Genomic DNA, 20,785 nt, shown 5'->3' with positions numbered 1-20,785 from the left:
CACCCTACTAGACCCTCGGCTGTAGGGGTGTGCAAAATTTACGGGAAAACCGATAACTGATCCGAAACTGGACCAAAATAAGTTTCGGTTCAGTTGTCCTGTTTTCGGTTTTGGTTTCAGTTCTTGCGTATAGAAAATTTCGGTTTTCGGTTCAGTTTCAGTTCCCAACTCAAAATCGAACTGAAAAACTGAAATATCTTATAAAAATATATATTAATACTGTCATGCAATATAATAGCAAAGGTTTAACTGACATTAATATATAAGTAAGTTCTTTAACTACTAATTTCCAAGTAAATCCTGTTTTGAACAAAATTATTACATCTTCATTGTCTTAGCCTCTCTTTAATTTTTAATCATTTTAGAAATCAAAAGAAAGAGAGAAACAGTTAGCTTTTTTAAAGCTGGGGAGACTCCCCTCCCTAACAAATTTTCGATGTGGGACAACAAGAGCAGGAAATCCACACACATGCTGAACGGCTTGCTTAATGCTCCCCATCCATTCTTGTCCCTCATCGGATATGGTAGAGATGTGAAGTCTCTCCTTCATCTATAAATATAGGTTGTCCCCTTCCCCTTGATCATCAATCTGGCTGCTGGCTACGCTTGCTTTTAATGCGCCTGGCCCACATTAGACTCCCATCATGCAATTGAGTTTTCCCAATGTTCCAGGCTTGTATTTAGTGTGCCTGGCCCAATTTAGACTCCCCATGTTGCGGTTGAGTCCTTGAAATTTAAATATTTTATAACCTAAGGCCAAGAATTTTGGAGGCTTCCAAGTATCAGTTAATTATCTGAACCAAACCATAGCACCGCTAAACCAATTAGAGAGAAAACTGTTGGTTCCGGTTTGTTTTTAATTCAGTAATTTAAAAAACTGAATTTTGTGGTTCGGTGTTTGGTATTGGCTAAAACTGAACCGCATCGAACCAAATTCACCCCAACTTGATTGGCTGTGAGAGAGCGTTTCAAGGCAGTTAAGGCCCCAGCATCACCAGCAGCAATGTGTGCTCTGGAGACCTTGGCAGACAGCTTGCTGTTGATGGCAATCGGCAGGTAGCGCAGTGCTGCTGTAGATGGTTCCTTGGAAAACCTAATATTGCAAGGAAGAATAGAAAGCACTGGGGGTGGTCTCAGTTCAGACCGACCCTCCACCCTGCAAGTTATGTGCAACCAGAACAGGTCACCGGGTTAGGTCATCTGGGTATGACCTGATCTTGACTTTTTATTGTATTTATAATATATACATTTTTATTGCTGTATATTGTTTTGAATTTTTTTTTCCCAAAAATTATTTTAAAAAATAGAAGAAGTCCAAAAAACGAAAAAAATTCTTGTTGTTGTTCTTACTATAACTTTATTATCATGTTTTCGTTACTATTATTATCATCACTCCATCTTCATAATTTATTTTTATATTTTTGCTTACTATGATTTTGAGTGTTACCTTTTTTTAATTTTTAAAATTGAAAAAATGTAAAATTATAAAAATAAAAATATAAAATATTGATTTTTTGAAAAACAATTTTCATATTTTCTTATGTAAGTAGTTTATTTTTATTTGTTTCATTTTTTTTTAAATTCAAAAAAATTTAAAAAATAAGATAAACACAAAAATTCAAAATTTTCAAAGCTGCCAAAAATCTCAAAGAATTCCAAAAAATTTCCAAAAATCCAAAAAACACAAGAGGGTGGGGTTGAATTGGGTTTATAAAAATTAAAGTGTTTGATACAAAATTTAAAGCAATTAATACAATCAAGCAAACCACACAATATAAAAGCAATTAAAGAGAAGGGAAGAGACTTGCGCAAACTCTTTTATAGTGGTTCAGCTATCCCCGCTTGCATCCATTCTCTCAAGACCAACTGTCTTGAGGTTCCACTAAGGGGGTGTTTGATAAAATTTTGCAATTCGGCACTGAATGCTGAATGCAATTCTGAATTTGTGAACTGGGTTAATTGGAACCAGTTTCTGAATCTGAGTGCTGAATTATTTCAGTTATTTGGTAATTGACCTCTAAATATATGCATTTTTCCAGTTTTAATCCTTTAAACTATCAAGGGAAACCTGTTTGTTAAAATTAATAAACATTTTTTAAGATCAATTTATATATATATATATATAATGTGTCTCAAATATAGAACATAAAAACATTAATTGAAAATATATTCTAATGTAAATACTTTAAACATAAAATTTTATTTATTGTGAAACAGAATAGGAAATTATTTTTTTTTCTCCATTTATATCACCTTCTGCAAAAATAATTTCCATCAATGGATCTAGCATTTTGATCCTTTATATATACAAAGAAAAATCTTTGTAAATTCCCACAAAGGAAGTGGAAGAGTTAAGAATCTATTGCATTCATGGCCTCTTTCTGCTGTGGGCTAGGATTTGTCAGAGTGCAGAGTTCATTAATATTAAAAAAAGAAAAGAAAAGGCAGCCTGGTGCACAAAGCTCCCACGTATGTGGGGTCCAGGGAATGCAAAAGAATATTTATGTCTTTCCAAAATTGAAAGTCACACTAGTCAGAGATCATTCAAGCAAGATGAGCCTTCCCAAATCATATTTTGGGATCTTGTGCAGCAGTAGATAAACCAAAGCTTAACTGAAAAAAAAAAAAAAAAAACTAGAACATAAATGAAAAGGAAGAAGGAGAAGGAGAGAGGGGAAAGAACATGTTGGTGTTGGAGGAGCAAGGAGAATGTTGAAAAAAGAGAGACAACACTAAAGGTGCTCATTCAGCAATGGAAGGACTGGAGAGGTGAGAGCTTGGAGAGATAGGGCATGAGTCGTTTGGTTGATCATGGGAGGAGAGCCTACGTTGTGTAATTTGTGTTATTTTTTAGGGGTAAAAACGTCAAAAAAGCTTCTAATTTGTGCTTTTACTGAATCAGCACCAGGGAGATTGCTGATTCTTCTGGAGGCAATCCGAAGCTATTATAGAGGCTGACCAAATCACACCGGTTTGCTGAATTTTGGACTGTTACCTCTATTTAGAGGCCATTAAGCGCAAACAAACGACCCCTAACTTTAACGGAGACCAAGGAAACCAATACACCTTTTGTTCTTCAGAGATAAGGCAATCAAATACAATCCTTGTTTTCTATGGAGGCCAAGGAACCAATACAACACAACTTCCAAAAAAAAATCCTCACAAGGAAGATATACAATTTGAGCTCACAAAATAAATTCTCAAAAAAAATGATCAGAATGAAAAGCTCAACTTTTGGTGCTCGGTGGAAGGTAAGAAAATAAGGTACAAAGGGAGATTGAGAGAGAATGAAAGTACAAGCACTTGGATATTTAGTATAGGTATGCTTTCTAATGCTCTCAAGGCTTAGGATGACATGTGTATAGATATCGGATGAAAACTAGCCCTTTTCTGGCCATTGGATTCTTTTTGGCTTTCAGACCAGTCGACTGCTTACAGGGTCAAGTCAACCGCTTACCAGCTGTTAGAGAGGAAAAAGTGACTGTTGCGGGCAAAACTTGTCAGATCAGTGAACTGCCTCTGGCCTCTGCCTGAGGTTGGTCGACCACCCTCGATGCTGGTTGATTGTCCCTTGGGACAGGCTTGGGTCCTTTGCCGGTTTTGGTCCGTATGTATTATGCCTTATATTTTCTCCTGATTTTATAATTTAAAGTACAATACAAATGAGAGAAAAAAAAATTACAACTGATGAAATGATTTGCATTGTCTTCTCCCAATTCTTCAATTTCTCCCCAACTCCAATGGCTTAATCTTGTAGAACAACTTAAGCACAAAAGCTATTAGTCCTTCATATATTTTGTTATCATCAAATCAGGTTATAGAAACTTTGGGGCTAACAAAAAGTGCCAACCAATTTTTTTTAAAAGAAGTGTTTTTGTTAGTTTATAGTTAGTACAATTGTTTAATTTGTTTACTGCATTTAGTATTATTTGCAAAAGCCATTTTGTCCTTCTTTTAGAGAGTAGGTTTCTTTGATTTACTCTCGTATTTTTTTAGATGTACTCTTGTGCGATTACTTTCTATTTTGGAAAATCTTAATGTGAAATGAATTCTATCATGAAGCTCAAAAGTAGTGCTATTCTATCGTTTCAAGATTTCTCTCATATCCCTAATCGGCATACCATATGGCATATGGGGGGACACAATTTTAAAAGGAAAGGTTAGGAGCCGTTTGGCATCATTGTCAAAAATTATAGAAACTAAAACCACAAATGAAAACTATGAACTAAAATTAAAAAAAAAAAAAAAAAAAACTTAAAAACTACCAACATGGATAATATTTCCAAAACTTGTTCATCTTTATCATTGAATCAAACGACAATTAGAAAATAAGATTAAAATAGTAAAAATGCAAAAAAATATAAATTAGAAAATTATTATAATAAAAGTAATTATCTATAATAATTTATTTAACTATTATATTTTTAAACCCACCTTTTACCACTTAAATAACCTTATTGTACATGGCTATTGAAAAATGGTAAATTTTTTTTTTTCAATGACTTATATTATTTTTTTCAAAAATTTTGAAAAATTTTGGATATTTTATTTTAAATATAATTAAATTCACTTGGTCATTTATTTTTATTTTAATTAATAATTTAGTAGAAAATGAATGATTAAGTCTGCAAAAGTCAATAGTGGATATTAAAGATTTGTAGTTGCCACAACAACTCAATACCATAAAGAAAACCAGCAACACAAACAAAAGAGTTGTCACTTGTCATAACCTGTTTCTTGACTGTACAAACAATGAAAATAGAAAACAAGAAACAAAAATGATACAAAGCAGCCTCTAAATTAACAAATATGAAAATAGTTGAAATGATTCTAACGATGAAACTTTAAAGTGAGGGCGATAATGTTCTTTTGAGATTTTACTGATGTGGGAGAACTCCATGAACTTGAATGGGAGACTATTATTCAGATGCAAGCCGAAAAGTACTTTTTTGCACAAGTACTTATTTTGTTTAAGTGGCTCCAAACAGTGGTTAGATGAGGTGGATGCCACGGATCAATAGTAACATGTAAGGTAACCCTAGTGTCCTGATGATTGAATTAAAGGTTATGTTTAGTCAGCATTTGTGATAATCAGAAGTTAATAAGGTACCATTTGTTGAACAGGTGTGTCGGGGGCGATGTACCTTCACATAATGTTCTTGGACTTGGTCTTTGTTTACTCTCTCTTTAAAAATGGTAGTAATTAGGTGACCTAGCCATATTTAGGATAAATAGAAAAGTCAGTGGCGACTCCAGTCAACCATTTAAAAAATATAAATTAAATACATTTCCTCACCACCCTGTTGAGGCACAACATCTCCAAGGCCGTACATGTTGACAATAACCTTGAAAGTGATTTAAGCGCTGCTTAACTCCTGCAAGTGGAGTATCAATATACAATTTTTTTTTTTTTGAACAAAAAACCAGTTTGATTGCACTAAGTTAGCCAATCTCAAGTACTGTTGCTGTTTTTCGACCGTTTTTTTTTTCATGAAATGCAAAAAAGATTCTTTCTAGGCTTCTTTTGGCATTTTTAATCTTTCAATTGTTGTTACTCACCATTAATGAATTTAAATTGTTACTTAGATGTTTGTGTGTATTATAAAGAAATGGAGAAAGTCTGAGAATCCTATTTGAATGTAGGTTGTCACGGGGCTGCTTGTTGCTGAAGTAAATGTGAACACAATGTGTGAACTGGGTTCTGGTGGTGTATCATTGGTAATTCCTTTTCGTTTTCTTTACTCAAAGCTTGCAATAAGTATGCACACTTAACTGCAATTTAGTTTGTATTTTTCTTTTTTTTTTAATACAAGAAGAAATATCATTAGAAAGGAAATGGTAAAACAGTTTGTTCCTTTCGCATATAAACAAATTGCTGATAATTTGGCTAGGGTTGGCATTGACTAATATCTGGTACACTCTGGAGGCATCACATGCTTCTGAACTTCATTGTGTAGATTAAATATTTATGGAGGACAAAGTTTGAATCGTAGTACTCCAAGTAATATTTTTTGCTGTTAACTTCTCCTGTTGTACAAGTTCAGCCTAGTTTGGACATGCCCAGAGTCCAGACCGGGCTTTCGAATACCAATTCTATCTTGGAAAAGAATTGAAGGGCTGAATTCCTTGGATTAGCTTCTGACATTGGCATAATGACACAATGCGACAGGGATATAAACTTCCATGGTGGATTTATCTTCTTTTAATTTCAAACTCTGATCTACCATTGTTAAAGTGAAAGTAGGACTAGTTTGTAAAATTCATGCAAACTTATAATCAAAAGCATTTTAAGATCCATAGAAGGTTTAGAAGGTTCTTAAGGTTTGAATTCCATCAAAAGTTACCTAGTTGAATTAATTTCTTGAGTTAAGTGAAAGTTTTAAAACATTGATTTGTACTCTGGCCTTTTTGACTGGGTTGAAGAATGGTTTGTTACATTAGGAGAGAGAAAATTTGCAAGTAAAGTGTTTATTGAGATGGGGAGTAATTATTTTGGATTGGAAAGAAACCAATCAGTGTAGGTGAATTGGTTCCTGTCAACTCTGAACTCTCAGTTTTTAAGATGTTTCATTTCAGTTCATTAGTTGTTGATTGTAACTTTTGCCTTGTTTTTTCTGTTCATTAGTTTTTTTTTTTTAAAATTTTTTTTATTACTATTTTTTAATTATAGATTTTTAGTGCTACTGATCCACGAAGCAAATAAACTACAGTATGTAGACTTGGACCAGTGTGGCTCTAGACGCTCTGCCAAAATGGGCAGCAGAGGGAAAAAATTATAAAGAAAACAGCAGTGATCACGGTAGGATTCTTATTCTATTCATGTGGATTTGGACGGGAACTTTCTTTCACAAAAAGGATGCCCACTGGAGAGCTAAACTTCCCATGTTAAAGTATAGAGCAAATGTTTACTAGTTCAACCACCCATTTTGATAACTATTATCATATTACATGTCAACTCCCCAGCCCGGAACATGATTGATCATGGGCTTTTGGTCAATTTGATGACTGTTGGGTGTGCTGAAGTACCTTGCAAGCATTCTTTTTGATCACTTTCAGAGGTTTCAAGAGGTGTTAGGATGCTAGAAGGTGGTGGACGTGTGCGGTTTGTAGTATTCTGAGTTGATTGGTCGTGGGGAATGCTGGTATTTTTCATGATTGAACTTTGTTTACACATTGGATTTGAGACAGAATTGTTTTCTTTGTCTCTTTGTGGGCATTTTCTTCTGGTTGTTTTAGCTGCTTTTGTTTCTCTGCTCTTGATTGACTGAATGATTTTGTTAGCTTGATTATTTTGTTGTAACTTATTCTGGCCTTTTTAAATTTTTTATATTCTGGCTTTTTTAATATTTTGTTTTATTAAAAGAAAAAAAACCATATGCAGATGTTTACCAGTCTTGTTGAACTGTGTTTTACCTTACATCTCTGTTGGAAACCCTGAAATGATAACAAGTGTGGTGAACAAGCACATGCTCAGCACATAATTTTATCCTATATTTAATTACCCGATTTTTGTCTGAGCTCATGAAGTTTTCAGAAAAATATGGATTCAACCCACAACATTTGAATGAAAACCATGCTAAGATAAGTTGAATTCATAATACTTCCAAAGAAATCAACTTTCAAAGAGTGATTTGTGCAACAAAATAGAAAAGAAAGGCTATGTCTTTTATTCCCCTCACAATTTTCTTGTGTGTTTGGAAAGAGAGGAACAGGAGATTGTTTAATAACTTAACCTCTGTGCTTCAGATAAGCAAAAAGTTTAGAGCAGTGGGTAACGGCAGTTGCCAGTTGGCATAGTGGAATTGGTGTGAATGATTTTAATGTAATCTTTGATCTTTTATGACACTGTTCAGGGTGGTTGATCTTATGTATCTTGTGCTGGCATCCCCTTTATGCCTTTTCCATAAGTTCCCTTTATTTATCGAAAAAAAAGATTACTACTTTCTCTTTACCTAAAAGATTAAGCTGCTAGGCTGTGGGGAACAATGCATATCAAGATTTAACATTCCCTGCTTGTGCAGCTCAATAGCATGTGGAGAGAAACAAATTACAAATAACACCCATTACATGGAAAAAAAAGTTTCTTTTACCCATTGCACAATAAATGTGACAAGACTAGAATTGAGGTCCTCTAGGCGCTTCTTTGATACCTTGTTAGATTACCACTTCACCTAAAAGCTATTAGGTTGTACGCCAACAATGTATATCAAATTTTAACGATGACAAAACTCAATGAAACATGAAAACTTTGTGAGAGAACCATAAAAAAATGAATAAAACATTTTACAAAATTCATTGAAACATTTTGAACAAATAAAACATATTAAAGAGACTCAATGAAGTGCGCCCACCATTTAGGACTGATTGGGTGTCATGCAAAATCATCATATTTTATATTTCAATTTATAATGACAATTCCTAAATTCACCATATGAATTCTTGTTTAACAACTAGGGTGGATTCCTAAGGGCTATTTGCTTCAATTGCACATGGGACATCGCCATATAAGTTTTAGGACTCTTTACCTACAGGAGTGCTTGCAAATCTTATAGTTTATGATTGGTTGGGTTTTCTTCTGCTAAATCATCATTTTTTTTTGCCATTTCATTTGGAAAAATGGTTGTCAATTTCAGTCAATGAATAACCATGGTGAATTCCTTGTGTTGTGTAAATTGGAAACCTAATCACAATGATAGGTCTCCTCTCTATTTATAATATATATCGAGTACATCACAATGATTATAATACCCTTACTCACAGCTACTGACATTAGCATAGATATTATATGGACCTAGCTTGTAAGCTTGTTACAAATCTATTAACCTGACACACACCTAAAGCTTTAGTGAACAGACCAATAAGTTGGTATTCGGGCTTGACTTGTGTTGTTGCAATGAGTTTCTACACAAAATTTTCTTGAACAAAATGATAGTCAACTTCAATAGATTTTGCTCTCTCTTGCCTCTGTGTGGTAGGGCGGTGGACAAGGATGGGCTGCAAGAGTTTTTTGGTAATTGGAGGTCTTTGGTTCAATTGTGTGCTATTAACTTTTGGACACCCTAGGCTGTGGCGATTGGGGAGTATAGGTATCCTAGAGTTTTACCTCCTAGGGGTGGGTCCAAAGTGGCTTTGGCTTGGGTGGGTTCTTGATTCTTAAAAGAAAGATGCTTCATTCTCTCATGGAAGATTTGATTGGAGGCAATGTGGATAGCAGTTTGATTATCACTCATCAACTCTATAGTTCGAGACTGTGGAGTTGATTGCCCCTTGATTATCACACCTCTCTTGCATGATAATCCCTTAGGCCTTGACACATAAAAATTTAAAAGTTTACCCTGTGATAAAAAAAAAGTCATTAAATTCAATTTATAACAATAATGCCCTAACCTGCCTATTTAGAGTTGGTTTATATAATTCTATTTGCTTTTAGTAATCATGTAATTTGTGTGCAAAATTCAATATTGTAGAAATATTTTGCAATCATTTGTGGCAAACAACTGTGTAGCATGTGGCAATGAACCATGCATTTGAGAAAATTTTCTTATATTTTGATTCATAACATTTAGGCTACTTTTGGATTCTTTATTTTTCATACTTGTCATTCCACTAATAATCTACCTCTTGAGGAAAGAAGACAAATTGGCTTAAGGTGATTTTGTGCGAGTTTCTTCATGGGTTTTCCTAGTGTCACTAGCCAATCTTATGGCATCATTTTTACCTTTTAGGCTTTTACCACTTGCCTAGTGTGCATGGGATGGCTTACCATCATGTAAATTGTAATATAAGTTTTATGCTTTGAGTGTGTGTAAGCCTTAGTGTAAAGTGGGAGTATGACTCCTTAGACAATTGGATGTTTCCTAGTGCCAAAGCTTAAGTAGCATATATAAAGCTCTTTAGGGGAGGGTGAGTGTTCATCAGTCTTGTAAAACTCACTAGCATTTGTTAAATGTGTTTGGCCTACTTGTCTCCCTTGCTAAACACGTATTGCTTACATGCTACCTCACAACTTGCTTCCACGATGGGGTTTGGAACATGAAATCAAGTTGCTATCATGAGTGAAGCTGCCTGTTAAAGGGTCATATCAGATGGCGCCTCAACAATTAGCGGATTTAAGGAAACAACTTGATGAGTTATTGGAAGCGGGCTATATACGTCCTTCTAAAGCACCATTTGGAGCACTGGTTTTGTTTTAGAGGAAACATGATGGGAGCATGTGGATATGTGTGGACTACGATGCGCTCGACAAGGTGACTATGCGCAACAAGTATCTCATTTCCCTAATTGTTGATTTGTTTGATTAGCTAAGTAATGCAAAGTACTTTGCCAAACTTGACTTGCGATCAGGCTATTATCAAGTGAGGATAGAAGATGGGGATGAAGACTTGTGTAACATAGTATGGGGCATATGAATTTCTTTGTGATGCTCTTCTAGTTTATGAATGTGCCAATGAATTTTGCACCTTGATGAACATTGTGTTTCATGAGTACCTTGACAAATTTGTCGTGATATACTTGGAATCTTGGATGACCTTGGTGTCTACTGTTCTTCTTTGGGGGAACAGAAAGAGCATCTATGGAAGGTGTTCGACATGCTAAAGGAGAACAATCTTTATGTGAAGAGGGAGAAGTGTTCTTTCGCTTAGCAGAGTATCAAATTCCAAATTTTCTTGTTATATGATTAAGCAAGGTCATATCTGGATGGCTATGGAGAAGGTGAGAGCTATTCAAGACTAGATCCCAATGACAGTGAAGGGGTTGCATTCCTTTCTTGGACTTGTCAATTCTTATCAGAAGTTCATGGAGGGGTACTCGAGGAGAACTGTCTCGTTGACCGAACTATTGAAGAAAGGTTATAGGAGAACTTGATTGAGAAGTGCCAGGGTGCTTTTGACAACTTGAAAGATGTTATGATGATATATCCAATACTTGCTCTACTAGACATCATGAAATCCTTCAAGGTATAGGTAGATGCATCAGACTATGCCCTTGGAGTTTTGTTATTGGATGGGCATCCTGGTGTGTAGAGCGCCGAAAGCCTAATGAAGTAGAGTGGAAGTACACAACACAGCTCAAGAGAAGAAATGCTAGTGGTGATACATTGCCTTTGTGGCAACATTACCTATTTGGGTCAAAGTTTGTAGTAAAAAAACAGATAACTTAGCTGCTAGTCACTTCCTCACACAACCAAAGTTACCATCCAACCAGGCTCGTTGGTTAGAATTCCTGGCAGAGTTTGATTTCTTATTAGTATAAGGCGGGTCAAAAGAACCAATTCGAATATGTGCTGAGTAGGAAGGCTGAGCTTGTGGCCTTACAGATGGTAACACATTTGACAGTAAGTAAGGTTACCATGACAATACGGAAGCGCATTAAGAAGAATCTTGCCAAAGATCTAGTTGCTCAAAACCTTATGAAGTTGGCGGAAGATGGCAAAGCACACCAGTTCAGGTTAGAAGATGGATTGCCCATGGCATATGGTAATCAATTCTTTGTGCCTTAAGCTGGAGATCTGAGGAAGACATTTTAGGATGGTATCACACTTTGGCATTGCTAAAGCAGATGTATTACTGACCACACCTGCGTTATGGTGTGGTCGAGTATACCCAAACTTGTCTCACTTTCCAGCAAAACAAGGTGGAGCAGAAGAAGACTGCAGGGCTGCTGGAGCCCCTTGAAGTACCAACCATATGGTGGGAGATTGTCTCACTTGACTTCATCAATAACTTGCTTAGAGTGGGAGACACAGGGTCTATACTTGTGGATATAGATAGGGACATATTTCGAAGTATGGTACTTTTATACCTATACCAATGTACTTTTCAGAAAAGGAGACTGCACAATTATTTTTTTAAAACATATTGTGAAGTATTGGAGTGTTTTTTCCTAAGACATTATTAGTGATAGAGACTTAAGATTCACTTCGCAAATATAAAGGACTGGTCCCCATCTTGGCTAAAGTTGGAAAGACCTCTTACAAGGTTGATCCTTTGGATTGGATAAAAGTGCATCATGTGTTTCATGACAGCTACTTTAAGCCATTTATTGTTGACATCGAAGATCCAAGTAGAAGTCAGTCAACTAGAGCACTACTAAAGATAGCCCAGCCTTACAGAAGAGAATTTGAAGACATCCTTGTAGACAAAAAATTCACATCATCAAGGAAGAAGTGACACAAGTTCTTAGTGAAGTTGAAAGGCCCTGGCATGGTCTTAAATTTCCACGAAATTGTCGAAATTTCCATCGAAATTTTTGGTTTCCGTCACCCTCGAAATCGAAATGGCAGTCAATTTCCGTCTTGCATAATTTCCATCAAAATCTCCATGAATATTCCCGAAATTTAACGAAATCTCGAAATTTCTGCGAAACTTGTTGAAATTTTAACCATACAATGAAATTTCCTTGAAATTAAAATAAGAGATTTAGGAGTGAAGTGACATTTCTCTCTTAATTTATTTTACTTATTTTTATCTAAACAAAATATCATTACAAAAGCTTTTGAAATTATATGAAAAAATAAACTTACAGCAGCATTTTATTTAGCCATTTATGTCTAAATTACCATTATTTGTCAAATAAATAATATTTAAATGATATATGAATTTCATTTGTATTAGTTGAATATGTTTACTGTATATTATCTTACAAATATGCTTGATACACATACTGTATTACAACTTTTTCACCTCATACACAACATAGATGTATTTAACTTGTAATATATTAGTCCTAAAACTTACATGATTATGTTTGTTAACCATTTCTAAAGTTTCACAAAGAATTCCATGCTTTACTGCTGATTTTCGTTATTTTTATAAATCGAAATTGAAATTGACATCGAAATCAAAATTTCCATACTTTTGGAGCTTCGAAATTTGAGTCGAAATCGAAATTTAAGACCTTGGGCCCTGGAGACAAAGAAAGCAGTTGGATTTCAGCAGAAGACTTGCAATCGTTCGTGGACAAAGTTGAAGAGTACGCATTAAAGTATATGAAGACGTCAATTGCATAAGTGGGGGAGAATGTCATGAGCTAAATTGTTTCGGGCATTATGTTTTCCTGCAACCGCTTGCTTTGTGTGCATGGGATGAGCTACTATTATGTAAATAGTAGTGTAGGTTTTACGCTTTGAGTGTGTTTAAGCCTTAGTATGAAGTGGGAGTATGACTCCTTGGAAAATTGGATGTTTCCTAGTGTCAGAGCTAAAATAGCATATAAAGATCTTTAGGGGAGGATGAGTGTTCATCAATCTTGTAAAACTCACTAGCATTTGTTATTTAGCCTACTTGCCTCCCTTACTAAACAAAGGCTGCCTATGGAGGTGGTGTTAATGAATTATGTTGATTCAATGTTTACCACTTGCTTGACATTTTTTTTCATGAATTGTTTATTACTTTTGCTTACTTTTCATTCAATTGCTATGAATGTGTTCTTGTGGAAAGCTGCAGTAATCTTTGGCTGACTAGTTATGCAAGAGTGCTATAGGTAGTGCTGCACGGCCCTTCACAAGGTGTGAAATATTCGGCCCGTGACAGCCATGCTAGTTTCCCATGTAGATGTAGTGAGACTAGCATATGCTTAAGTAAAATCTATAGCCCTCCAAGTAATTCAGATCAGGGAATATAACCAAAAAATTTTTATAATTGAAGGTAAAAAATTAATATTGAACTTTAATGTCAGTTGCATTCCATGAGCGAGGTTTTTATAATCCAATATTAAATATCTGTTGCATTCCATGGGCGAGGGATAACGTGGATAATAAATCCATGGATCTTGGTAGGCAGGTTTTAATAAAAAGATAGGAGTGGCTTAGTTAAATCTAGGACTTCAGCTGATCTCTCCACTTCCTTTATTGGGTAAGAAATGTGATCATTATGAGAGATTGTCCAATGGGCATCATCCTCTGGTATCTATTGATGTTGGTAGAGATACGAAGGCTCAGTCAATGTGTGGGGTTGATGTTCACGTTAAGCTTGGAGCTATGGGGGAATAGTGTGGCAATAAGGGAAATAGCTGTGATAAGGCTAGGAGTGGTAAGGTTTATTCTCATTGGCCAGTGGTGCAGGTGGATGTTAACTGCCAAAGTGAGGGATTTGGATGAAGAAGTTAGTAAGGGTGAGGAGAAAAAGCAGTGGGAGGTATTGGAGGATGAGAGTGATGTTGCCAATGAGTTTGCATGTGATGATGGCTTGTTATTGGATGAACTACAGGAACAGTATGAGTATGCATCTGTGTCATCTGATTTGCTGGGAATTAGCAAACTTGCAGTGTTTTGTGAATTATGATGGCAAGGGATTAAAGTGGGATTTTATGAATTAGATATTGTTAGTTCTTTTTTCTTTTTTGTTTGCTTTTTCCTTTCCTATGGCTGTTTTTTTTAGTGATTTTCTTCTTCTTCTTATGGCTGTTTTTTTGGTGACTTTCTTGTTTTCTCTTAGGTTATAAGCCCTTTATTCTTCTTCCTCAATATATTTCTTTTTCTATATAAAAAAAGTGAAGAGTCTATGGACTTCAAATTAACAAATATAAGACAAGTCTTCTTCTAATTGCATAGGATGTTCATATCTTTCTACTGATTCCTGCACCTATCTGGATTAAGAGGGAGATTTGATCACTGAAACAATAAATCAAACATGTTTAATATGTGTGTAAAATAGTGGTTAAGAAATGTTTACTTATTTCAAATCAGGTAATCAATCACAAACACTTTGATATGATAAAAAAATGTTTATATAGTGCTAAGGAATACCCAATTGCCCTCCATAATGAAAAGTTCCTACTATGGACCTTAACTACAGCTTAAGAAATAGGATCACTTGGCCATGGGTAGAGGGAGACTTGGATGGATTCCAGTCTAGGTGATATTTACGTTATAAATTTGAGATTACTAACATACCACCGTCCATGCACTGCTATTCATCTTTAGCAATATATAAAATCTTCAATGTTCAGCAACTTAATGGCATTAAATAGGATCATTGTACACCTAATAGTTTGATTTCACTAAGGATTTCTATATGAAGTGATTATAGACTTGGGGGGACTATGTGTCTAGCATTATTCTTTCTAATCTTGTTGTATACTAAGGGGGTGTTTGATAAGATTTAGCAATTTGCTGAATGTAATTCTGAATCTGTGAAATGGGTTCTCAACATAATTGGAACCAGTTTTTGAATCTGAATGTGGAATTATACTAGTTTGGTAATTAGCCTCTGAATGTATGTATTTTTCCAGTTTTAATCCTTTAGACTGTCGAAGGAAAACCTGTTCGTTAAAATTAATAAACTTTTTTTGAGATCAATTTTTATAAATAATGTATCTCAAATGTAAAACATCATTAATTGAAAATATTTTCTAATGTAAATACTTTAAATATAAAATATTATTTATTGTGAAACATAATAAGAATTTTTTTTTTTTTTCTAATTAACACTTCAACTAAATACTTGCTTTTTCTCCATTTTTTTTCACCTTTCTTCTGCGAAAATCTTAGTTTTATAAATTCCATCAATGGATTTAACATTTTGATCCGTTATATATACAAAGAAAAATTCTCGTAAATCCTCACAAAGGAAGTGGGAGTGTTAAAAATTTGTTGCATTTATAGCGTCTTTCTACTGTGGGCTTGGATTCACCAAAGAGGAGATTTCATTTTAATATGCAAAAGAATATTCGAGTCTTCCTAAAATTGAAAGCCACACTCGTTAGAGATAATTCAAGCAAGATGGGCCTTATCATATTTTGAGATTTTCTGCAGCAGTAGATAAACCAAAGCATAACTAGCAAAAAAAAAAAAACCAGAACATAAATGAAAAAGATGGGGAAGGAGAGGAGGGGGAAAGAACATGCTTACGTTGGAGGAGTAAGGAGAATGTCGAAAGAAAGGAGACAACACTAAAGTTGCTTGTTCAATAGTGGAGACTGGAGGTGAGAGCTTCGATAGACAAGGCATGAGTCATTTGGGTGATCGTGGGAGGAGGCCAATGTTGTATAATTTGTGTTATTTTTTAGGGGTAAAAAAGTAAAAAAAATCTTCTAATGTGTGCTTTTATCAAATCAGCACTAGGGAGATTGCTGGTTCTCCTAGAGGCAATATGAACTATTTCAAAGGTTGACCAAACAACACTAGTTCATTGAATTTTGGATCGTTAAGAACTCAACCTCTATTTAGAGGTCATTAAGTGCAAACAAACTACCCCTAAGTATAGTTTAAAGATGATACCAATTAACTACCAAAATTTCTCTCAAGAGGCTCAACACATTTTGTATGGATATCTGACTATGTGAAAGATTTCTAAGTTTGGATGCACTAACATCCCTTAATAGGGTAGTGGAAATGCAAAATTTTGTATCATTCTAGGTGTTAAGCCTAGTGTCACTGTCTTAGAGTCTTGCAACCATGACTCATGGTTTTGGTGTATGATTTTGACTTGTGGGGGAGCTTTGTTAACGTGGATTCAACTATGGAGATGTCATGGAGATGGTTTTGGTATATCTTTATGATGTTGTGGTGGATCTGGATTGTACTTTGGTGGTATTCTCTAACTTAAGATATATGAAGATATATGATTATTAGATCCCTTGTGGTTACTCGTATGTATATGAGAATTCTTTGGAGACATGACTTTTGGGGGAACACTAGGTGAGTGGCCTACCTCCCCCAATATCCTAGTGGGTAATAAGTGAGCACCCTGAGGAGCATTTAGTGGTGGGCTCTTGACATCCTCGAGGGGTGTCTTGGGCTTTTGTGTTGGATTGGGAGCCCCATGGACGACCCATTCTAGAATGAGGTTGCATGGTACTCTCTGCCTAGAGGTTTAATGTCTGTCCCTTCTTGGCCATTGGCTATACTATTGGGCAGTGTCATTCTAAATCCAGTTGGACTGTTGAGGGGTGTTACGTTTGTGTGTCGTGCTCGAGTAGTGTAGGCTGCAATGTTTTTAAAAATGGATTGTAGAGTGAATCGGAAGGCTGTTCAGTTTTTGATTCTTCCGGTCAGAGCAATTGGGCCATTGGTTAGACTGGATTTGGTTCATTCTCTAAAATATAAGAAATAATAGCTTTATAATATTTGAATCTGGTCTCATGTACACATCCTAGTGGAGCAGTAGTATTGGTCTTGGATGTCTCTTCATCCTAGGTGATTAGGGTTTGATTCCTGTTGCTCTTTATAAGAACATATGTTTTTTTCTTTTTTTTTTTTTTTTTTCAAATTTTTAACTAAGCCTTTTACACACTAGGTCATTTTTGTTAATTGTGTTTAAATATATTTTGTAGGGTTTTCCCATCTTCTCCCCATGCTAGCCATCCATCCATCTTGTCATAGGGTTATCCCCATTTTCTCCACATGCCAGTCATCCATCTTCTCATCATTCCCAAATGACCCTTGTCTTCTCCACGTTCCAGCCATCCATCTCCTCTTCACCCCCATATCCACATGGAATAAATTGACTTGGTCCTATTGTGGCGATGCTCATAGAGAGAGGAATTTGTCAGCAGTGGTACTATATCCTCATCAGTCCCAAATCCACATATTCTCCATATTCTCGTACATTCTCTATTTATTTGGAACCTACTAATGATGGTGCCTTAACAACAACTGCTTGATTTGTTGAAGGAAACTCTATTTGGGCCAATGGTGATCCTCACTGTTGTCAACAATAGATTTAGGATTTGGCAAGGGGTGTTTGAGTCGGTTTAGGCCAAGTTGATTGGGTCAGTTGAATCGCCAATTTTGGTCGGTTCTCACTGAGTGAAAAGTATATCAGGTTCACTTTTGAGCCAGACTGGAAAGCCACTTGGTTCCTGGTCCAATCGGTTGAATTGGCTGGTTCGATCTGCTGTTTTTCAAAACCTTGGTATTGTTAGTAGGATAGACAACAAACTTACCATAGATTGTTCTACATTTATTTAGGAAACAAATTTGTCAAACCTACCATGAATTGTTGTATAGTTATTTAGGAAACAGATCTGTAAATATCTTTCCTGAATTAGGGGTCAATGCTTAATGTTAGGAGATGCTTTAATTAGGATGCTTAATGTTAGGAGATGTTGTAATTAAGATGCTTAATGTTAGGAGATGCTGTAATAAGGAGATATTGTAATTAGGGAAAATGACTTCTATATAAGAAAAAGACCGCTCAATTAAGGGTCATTGGGCGAATCTGACATGGTTTCAGAGCCACTCTCTGAATCAACCTTGTCCTTGGTCCAATTTTCGTGGTTCTAGGCTCTGGTTTTCTGGTTGATTGGGTGCGGGTTCTGGTTTCCATTTTTTTGGTGAATTTCGAGAGATTCTAGTTATGGCTAACAACTCCAACTCAGAAGTCTTTCAAACTCGGCTTACAGGGAAGAATTATGCTGCCTGGGAGTTTCAGTTTCAACTTTTTGTCATGGGAAAGGAGTTGTGGGTCATTTTGATGGGAGTGATCCAGCACCTATCGATCCTATGAAGTTGGTTCAATGGAAGGTGAAAGATGCTCATGTGATGACTTGGATGCTTGGGTCTGTTGATCCACTGCTACTCAATTTAAGGCCTTACAAGACGGCTAAATCGATTTGGGTGTACTTGAAAAAGGTCTATCATCAAGATCATTCCACGCGGCGATTTCAGCTGGAAACTGATCTTGCTGCCTATTCCCAAGGTACACTCTCTGTTCAGGAATATTTCTGTGGTTTCCAAAATCTTTTGGCTGAGTTTTCCGACATTGTGTATGCTAATATGTCAGCTGAGTCTCTCTTTGCTGTTCAAGCAGTCCATGAAGCTAGCAAAAGAGACCAGTTTTTAATGAAACTAAGGCTAGAATTCGAGTCGATTCGCTCCAACCTGATGTACAGGGATCCTTCACCATCTCTTGACGTGTGTTTTGGAGCACTTCTTCGAAAGGAACAACGTCTTCTTTCTCAATCTCCGCTTCCGCAAGAGAATGCTGTCGCATATGCTGCTCAAGGCAAGGAGAGGGGTCGAGACATGTGTACGGTTCAGTGCTACAGTTGCAAAGATTATGGGCATATTGCGGCCCATTGTGCTAAAAAGTTCTGCAGCTACTGTAAACAGAAGGGGCACATAATCAAAGATTGCCCAACACATCCTCAAAACCGACCTGTGAATGCTTATCATGCTACTGCTGCTGGCCACACTTTGGATGTGGTAACCAGCACTCAAAATCCTACTCCAGTGTCACCTTCCACTGTTGCTACACCTGCCCTTACACCAGAAATGGTGCAGCAAGTAATTGTAACGGCATTTTCTGCTTTAGGGCTGCAAGGTAAGGGTAGTATACCCTCTCAATCTTGGCTTGTTGATTCCGCTGCATCCAATCACATGACCAGTTCTCATGATATGCTTAGCGATGTTCGTAAGTACACTGGTTCTTCTAATATTCAAGTTGCTAATGGCCATCTTTTACCGATTACTGGGGTTGGTGATATCGTACCATCACTTACTAATATTTTTGTATCACCTGGGCTTTCTACAAGTCTTATCTTGGTTGGACAATTAGTGGATGATAATTGTAATGTTCAATTTTCACGTGATGGTTGTCATGTGCAGGATCCGGTGTCGGGGAGGACAATAGTGAAGGGGCCTAAAGTTGGGAATCTGTTTCCATTATACTTTTCCATTCCTAGTATCATTTCTTTGGCTTGTGCTACTGTTTCCAATAATTGTGAAGTATGGCACAAACATTTAGGCCATCCAAACAATGTTAATTTATCTCATTTGCTGAATTCTGGTTCGTTGGGGAAAAAAAAAATCTTCTTTGCCTCATGCTTTGTCTTTTGATCGTTCTACGTGTAAAATCGGAAAAAGTAAGATTCTTCCCTTTTCTTCTTCTGGGAGTAAGGCTGTCAAACCTTGCATAAATTGTTGTATAGTTATTTAGGAAACAGATCTGTAAATATCTTTCCTGAATTAGTGGTCAATGCTTAATGTTAGGAGATGCTGTAATTAGGATGCTTAATGTTAGGAGATGCTGTAATTAGGAGATGCTATAATTAGGAGATATTGTAATTAGGGGAATTATTGTAATTAGGAAAAATGACTATATATAAGAAAAGGACTGCTTGATTGAGGGTCATCGAGCAAATCTGGTAGTTATGGTGTCACTTCCCCTAGTTTCTGCTAGTGGGTGTTAAGTGATGGGTATGTTGACGTGAGGATTGTGTTATGGGGATGAGAGCTACCCTCAGTGTGGGTGGAATGTGAGTTCAATTCCCTTACCATTCGAGTCTAGGCTCTTCATTGATGATCTCAGTTGGTTCAAGGGCTTTAGAACCGTGAGACTTGATCACTAGGTTAGACATTTGAGTGTTTCCTTGGATGCGGATCGGCACTGTTGGGCTGGTCTTGCCACTGCATAGGAGTGACTCCTTGACACTTGGGCAAATCAAGAAGAGGGTGGTTCTTTTTGGCCTTGGAGATCTGCATGTCTGTGACACCTAGCAACCAAGTTTGAAACATTGCCAGTTAGGCGTGATGTAAGAATATATGCTTATTCATCTACATTCGTGATGTTGGTTTGGTATATAGATGAATTTAATTGCAATATTTTGTTGTGATGCGCTCTTCATTGAAAATTTAATTGGATTTTTATGTTATTGATGAAGATCACATTTTTTTTGAATATTTATTCTAAAGCCAATTAAAGTTCATTGTTAATTTTTATAGTTCATGTAGTTATTTGCCTTGTGTCTTATTTCAGGTATCAATGGCCAAGAGAACTCTTGGGACATTTGGGATTCAAGTTGCTTGGTAGGTTTTGATCATTCATAGTTCTAAGAATTTTTT

At 36.1% G+C, this 20,785-nt stretch overlaps 1 protein-coding gene across 2 annotated transcripts in view; it reads left to right on the top strand.

Moving 5' to 3' along the window:
• LOC131149373 (uncharacterized) overlaps window positions 1–20,785 on the top strand; it is a 95,459-nt gene that overhangs the window by 9,892 nt on the left and 64,782 nt on the right. For both annotated transcript variants that reach the window (XM_058099772.1, XM_058099770.1), the window contains 2 exons: window positions 5,644–5,718; window positions 20,700–20,749. In XM_058099772.1, coding sequence (XP_057955755.1) covers window positions 5,644–5,718; window positions 20,700–20,749 — 125 coding nt within the window. The remainder of the gene's footprint in view (window positions 1–5,643; window positions 5,719–20,699; window positions 20,750–20,785) is intronic.

This window comes from Malania oleifera, chromosome 2 (assembly GCF_029873635.1).
Source record: "Malania oleifera isolate guangnan ecotype guangnan chromosome 2, ASM2987363v1, whole genome shotgun sequence".
Lineage (NCBI taxonomy): Eukaryota > Viridiplantae > Streptophyta > Magnoliopsida > Santalales > Ximeniaceae > Malania > Malania oleifera.
Note: the sequence above shows the minus strand (reverse complement) of the source record. Positions and strands in the feature narration are given on the sequence as shown.